Source organism: Physeter macrocephalus, chromosome 11 (assembly GCF_002837175.3).
Source record: "Physeter macrocephalus isolate SW-GA chromosome 11, ASM283717v5, whole genome shotgun sequence".
Classification (NCBI taxonomy): Eukaryota; Metazoa; Chordata; class Mammalia; order Artiodactyla; family Physeteridae; genus Physeter; species Physeter macrocephalus.
This window is the reverse complement of record NC_041224.1, coordinates 10,430,074-10,436,073: the sequence shown is the minus strand read 5'-3', so window position 1 is coordinate 10,436,073 and position 6,000 is coordinate 10,430,074. Positions and strand designations below refer to the sequence as shown.

At 41.6% G+C, this 6,000-nt stretch overlaps 1 protein-coding gene across 1 annotated transcript in view; it reads right to left on the bottom strand.

The window, feature by feature from the left end:
* The window catches only part of CUBN (cubilin), a 272,915-nt gene that overhangs the window by 19,445 nt on the left and 247,470 nt on the right, over positions 1-6,000 (bottom strand). Inside the window, exon 60 of the mRNA XM_007118498.4 lies at positions 2,789-2,997. Within this exon, the coding sequence (XP_007118560.2) occupies positions 2,789-2,997 (209 nt within the window). The remainder of the gene's footprint in view (positions 1-2,788; positions 2,998-6,000) is intronic.

Below are 6,000 nucleotides of genomic sequence, written 5' to 3'. Positions count from 1 at the left end.
GAGCGGGTGCGCCGCGGGGGGGGAGGCCACAGCAGGGAGAGGCCCGCGTACCGCAAAAAAAAAAAAAAAAAAAAAGGACATTTTATATTGAAGCTAGAGGAGAACTCCTTGTTTCCAATATTGCTATGTCTATCCTAAATAGCTTGAGGACATTTAGAAAATTAATGGTTCTGTTATGTATGTGTTTAATGTTTTTTGGCCACCCGACGCGGCTCGTGGGATTTTAGTTAGTTCCCCCATCAGGGATCGAACCCGGGCTCTCAGCAGTGAGAGCGCAGAGTCTGAACCACTGGACTGCCAGGGAACTCCCAATAGCTCTTTTGATTATATTATCAAAACACACATAGAAATGAATCTTGAAAATAAATCCACTCAGCCCTCCTCCTGGCAGGACCATATTCTAAACATCCCACATGAATTTATATTTATAATAATGTATATCTAACTTAATTATTCATCATATTTTTTAAAAAGGAGATTCTATAGCCCTCATACCCATCTGGAATTACCCAAAGCGGGGAGAAAAAGAAATTTATTTACAAATTATATGTCAGGCACAGTGCTGGCTACTCTTTATGCTCAAAACAGCCTTGCAAGACAGGTACGGTTATGGGAATTTTTGTTTGTTTGGCCAGTAGATGAAGTGATGAGGGACCAGGGAGATGATAGGGAAAGCTGTCAGGTGGCAAAGCTGGGTTTGAGTCCCCATATCGTCTGCCTCAAAAGCCTGTTGTTACTCGTCCGTAAAACCAGGGTAGCGCTCAAACAGCCTTGAATCTCAGCTCCCTGCCGCTCTGGCCCCTTTGGTCTCATTTCAGACGAGAAGAATTCAACCCGAACTGACGTTTCTTGTCATCTGCAGTCTTTCGTGAACTCCCTCTGATCTGGCTTCTGTGCCAACACTTTATTTAAATGGTTGTCACCCTACCTAATGAGTTTTTTCTTGATCTTTCCCGTTCTTGGCTTCTAATTTACAATTTAATAGCACTGACCGTCCATCCTTGGTGAAGACTTCTCTCCCTTGCCTTCCGTGATAACTGCATGATTCCTGCTTTGTCCATGTCTTCCATGATGCGTCTGTTTCTCCTCCTGCCTGCTTCGTCCTCTCTGGCTGCCTCACGCTGTACCTTTCCTGGAGCTGAGCGGGAGCCAGGCCTTCTAGCGCCATGCAGCCTCTCTCAAAGAGAGCCTCTCTCTCCTGATACAAGAAATGCTCTTTTGCTGCCTCCTGTCTGTGCTGCTGTCTTCTTGCTGGAGCTCTTCCCATCCTCTGCCCCCGGGAAATCTCACCTGTCTGCTCTGCTGTCACCCAGACTGAACCAATACTTACAAACCCATGGCCTCCTCCTAAGGGTACTAACATTCTCGGGCCCCGACCAGGGATGGAACCCAAGCCCCCTGCAGTGGAAGGGTGGAATCCTAACCACTGAACCATATGCAGTACTGACATTCTTTTGGTCTTCCCAGCTTGGTTCTTTTCACAGTGAAAATGTAAGACAGTCTATACGTAATGAAGTGCTCAAATGTGTATCTTGTCTATGACTTTTCCTTCTCTTTCTTTTAAAACCAATTTCTGTAAAATTTAAGATAATTTTTGAACTTAAAAGTTTCTCTCACACCAAGGTTGTCATCTGCACCGTCTCTGTACCCTTCTTACCTAACGGTAACTTCTTTCTGGGGTCCTAACTCCAGAGTCTCCCCTGACCATCCACCCAGAATACTGATTTCAGAGGCATCTTTCCTACAGACTGCTCTCAACTTACCACTCATTGGAAAACCCGCAACCACTCCTTATCTCCAACTGCCTAAAACCTAAATGCCATGAGCTTCACTTTCAAGATCCTTTGCAATCTGGATATTTCTCCACTTAGGCAGTCTTATTTCTTGTTCCGCTTTAACAATATTCTGCTCTGATGAAGCCAGCCTCTTCACTCTTTCAACTTCAATGCCTTTTTGGTTTGTTCGCCTTGCTTAGCGTGCCCTCCCTCCCAACTTGAAGAAGTGTCCCCTCATTCTATGAAGTCTTTCTTGCTCACAGCAGAGCATCACGAATCACCCTCCCTTTTAAATTTGCACATGGCTTCAAGCCTATGCCCAAGGCACTTGAATATCGACTCTCCTGAACTACCTGGTGACGATTTGCACGCGTCATCCCTTAATTCTGCAATCAGATTTAAGCTCCTTGTGAGCGGAAATACTGCTCTACGTGATGTTTTCCCCCAAGCGTGTAGTAGTCTACGTTGATTGATGTTACTTAGCACTTTTAATCTGAATGCATAGAGCCTGATCGATACAATGATTTAATATTAAAGAGTCACTGAAAAATGGAAAATTTTCTTGATTTACTTCTAATGGGACTTCAGAACTAAGGTATTTTTCACATCTAAAAGTAATATAAGTAAATATACAAACTTTGAAAATAAAGTAAGGAGTGATGATTTGCATATAGACACTGGCATTTATTTTAGACTTTGCCAAAGATCCTTTGAGTGTCTCTTTCCACACAACCTATCTTCCCATAGATCATCTCTTGACAAGGCTTGGAGGAACAGTAAATCTTAAAGCTAATGTTAGAAGCTGCACAAAAATTTTGAGTCATTTGTATTAAAGATGATTTTGATGTGAAGATAGAGCATCTGCAATATTACACGTTATATCATTGAAGAAAAGGTCATTTCAAAAATTATCAGCACTCACAACTTTCAGGACTTCCTGTGTGGTATAAACTGGAATACACCATGAAGAAGGCTGTATTAGAAGACTCTGTTAAGAAACATAATAGCCTTACCTTGACGAAATCATAAATGCATCTTTGCAAACTAGTTGCTGCCTCCAGAGCAAATGTGTTGAAAGTGAGTCTAATTAGTTTGTTTACAGGGGCAGTTATGAACCATATGCAGTTTAAATTCTTGTCGTATCTTCCATCCGAATCAGAATCAGGAGAGGCAAAGGTATGATCCGAACCTGTCAGATAACCACCACATCCTTGCTGAGGCCCTGTGTTAAAAAAAAAAAAAAAAAAAAAAAAAAAAAAAAAGACACATCACGATGCAGAGCAAAGAGAATGGAACTGAAATTTTATGAGGAGGGTTTTTAAAAATCATATTTTTTCTGTCACACTTTGATGAACATTATCAGACTGCTCACTGGGCTCCACTGAGCTCATGCAAGCGTGGCTGCCCCTCACCTGAGTTTCTTCGCTATTATTTCCTCTTCAACCACCAATCCACCAATCTCTACCAGCTCACATCTAGTTGCCTAGAAAAGTGGGTAAACAGATGGGGTTCTATATGCATTTTTGGAACTCCTGATGTGATTTACTGGAGCTTTTTCTATTCTTGAAAAATCCAATTTTATACAAAATAATTTTGCATAACAAAACTGATGGAAACTGTGAACCCGTTTTACCTTTATGTTCTGCTTTTATGAACACTATCAGACTGAAAACTGAATTTAAGAAGAGTTTACCCAACATCCCAAGAAAACTGGCTCTCAACAAATCTTTTATTTCAGTTATCTGGTAGAAAGAGGCTGAGAGGCATATAACACTACAATCCACTTTATATGGAACTGTACTCTATATTTGAATATTTTCTTTTCCAAAAATAAGGGGAAGCTGAAGAAGAGGAACTTTATTGGAGAAAAATATCTACTTTGAAATGAAAACTCTGAAATTCAGAAAAAAAATACAAAAGAGAGATAAAGAATACTCCCAATACTCAACTATGAAAAAAAAAAAAATGGCACAAACTCCTAGGAGCACGGGATTTAGTTTCTTCCACTCCACAGCCTAAGGTGATGCCTTGGTAAGGAAGAAAAACTTTACTGACAATTTCGAAAGAAATACATGAGGATGAATTAAGCTCAGAACAGCCCTGGTAGGAACAGAGATGAAATAGGCGCTCAAAAGAGTATTCATAAAGCTTGCATTCCACACAAATGTGCGTCTTTACAAGTTCCGCAGTTAAATTCACCGACAGTCTCATTGCATTTACTTGATCTGTTAAAAGTGAAAGGGTTGCTTTCAACATCAGGGGGCGCTATGATTCAGGACTTCGCTCTTGGCAGGAAAGGCAAACAATGGCTGCCGACCTCGGATGCAAAGGATATCAAACGCGCGGAGCGTTTTCCAGGATAGGTGCCTTACTTAGGAGGTCAGGCTACCCTGTCATAGCTTCTAAGTCAAGTAAAACTACAGAGTATTTGCACAGTCCGATGTTTCCTGGAGTTGTAATGCTTCCGAAGGCCCAGTCCCTGGTATATCCATAGACGGCATCTAGAACAAAATTATTCTGAAACCGAAGCAACGCTCATCACTTTGCTCCTATGAAAGAGGCCTGCAAGATGGAGAAGTGGGGTTTGCACAGTTTTCACTCCAGTGTGGACTGCCTGTTACCTAAGGCAACCACTGAAGCTTACTGACATGCCTAGCAGGGGAGAACAATTACTCAGGGTATTAATGAATTGAGAAAATTATTTATCCATTAAATATTGCCAAGGAAATACATTTAGTATTTTTTAGATTAATTTTTATTGGAGTAGAGTTGGTTTACAATGTTGTGTTAGTTTCTGCTGTACAGCAAAGTGAATCAGTTATACATATCCACATATCCACTCTTTTTTAGATTCTGTTCCAATATAGGTCATTACCAAGTATTGAGTAGAGTTCCCTGTTCTACATACAGTAGGTTCTTACTAGTTATCTATTTTTATATTTAGTACTGAGATGGGAGAAGATGAATGGTAGTCCAATAGCAGTGATAAGTCATAAATCAACAATAATGATACAATTTAGAAAATGATAGGTGCCATAAAAGAGGCAGGAAAAGTCTTGTGAGTTTTGCAAGAAGGGGAGATTTTTACTTCAGGCTAAGAGGATCTAGAATGTTCAAGGCAGAGGTGACAGTTGATCTGCATCTTAAAGGATAAATAGGACAAGACCATGTAGACTTGCCTGGTGTTGGCAAGTCCAGGTTGAAAGACCTCATGACCAAAGGTTAAGTGGACAAGAATTTACATGTATAGAATCTGACCTTTAGACTTCATTCTCTGGGTAATAGGGATCCACTAGAAAGGTTTTTGATCAGAGGAGTGGTAGGGTCAGAATGAATGCACTTTCTCGTCAAGTCTGACCTAGAGATGCATCTGGTGGCCACGTTTACACATAAGGGAGGGACTGGAGGAGATGAAGCCAGGCCCAAGGACACCGCTGTGGTCCAGGCTGGCGGAGGCAAGGGGCAGTGCAGAGCTGGAGGTCTGCATGTAGGAAAACCAGACCACTGGGCCTTATTCTACTAACGCAGCAGCTGCAAAAACTAAATGCTATTTTAAAAAATTCAAGCTATATATTTTATCACCACTTGCTTATTAATTGTCGCTAATAAGTTAATAAGGGCAGAATGACAACTGTACTGGACAACGAGAGTGCCATTACACACACTTATTAGACAAGACTACTGCTGCAGCTATTATTGCTACTACTGCTCCTAATGCCCTAAGACAGAGACACCCTCCTTTCAGGAAACCCAGAGCAAGGATCCGCAGATCGCTGGTATGCACCGGCATAGACTGAGTGGGAGGCTGCATGATTCCTAACTTTTCAGAATCTCTCTTTGCAGGGCCCTAGAATGGACAGAGTACAGTCAGTCCCCTACATACGAACCTTCAAGTTGCGAACTTTCAAAGATGCGAACGTGCGTTCCATCAGCGTCAGGCGTGAGTGAAACGGCAGCTGGCCCTCCGTCTCCTATTGCTGATGATCCTCCAGCTCTACCATCTCCCTCCTCCCCTTCCTCCTCCGGTCAGTAACTCTTCTTGCCTGTTCACTCAATGCCAATCCCTGGACGCCAGCTGTTGTGCTGTACTACTGTACTTTTCAAGGGACTGTACTGTAAGATTAAAGATGTTTCATTTTTTGTGTTTTTTTTAATGTATTATTCGTGTGGAAAGTATTATAAACCCATTACACCACAGTACTATATAGCTGATTGTGTTAGTTGG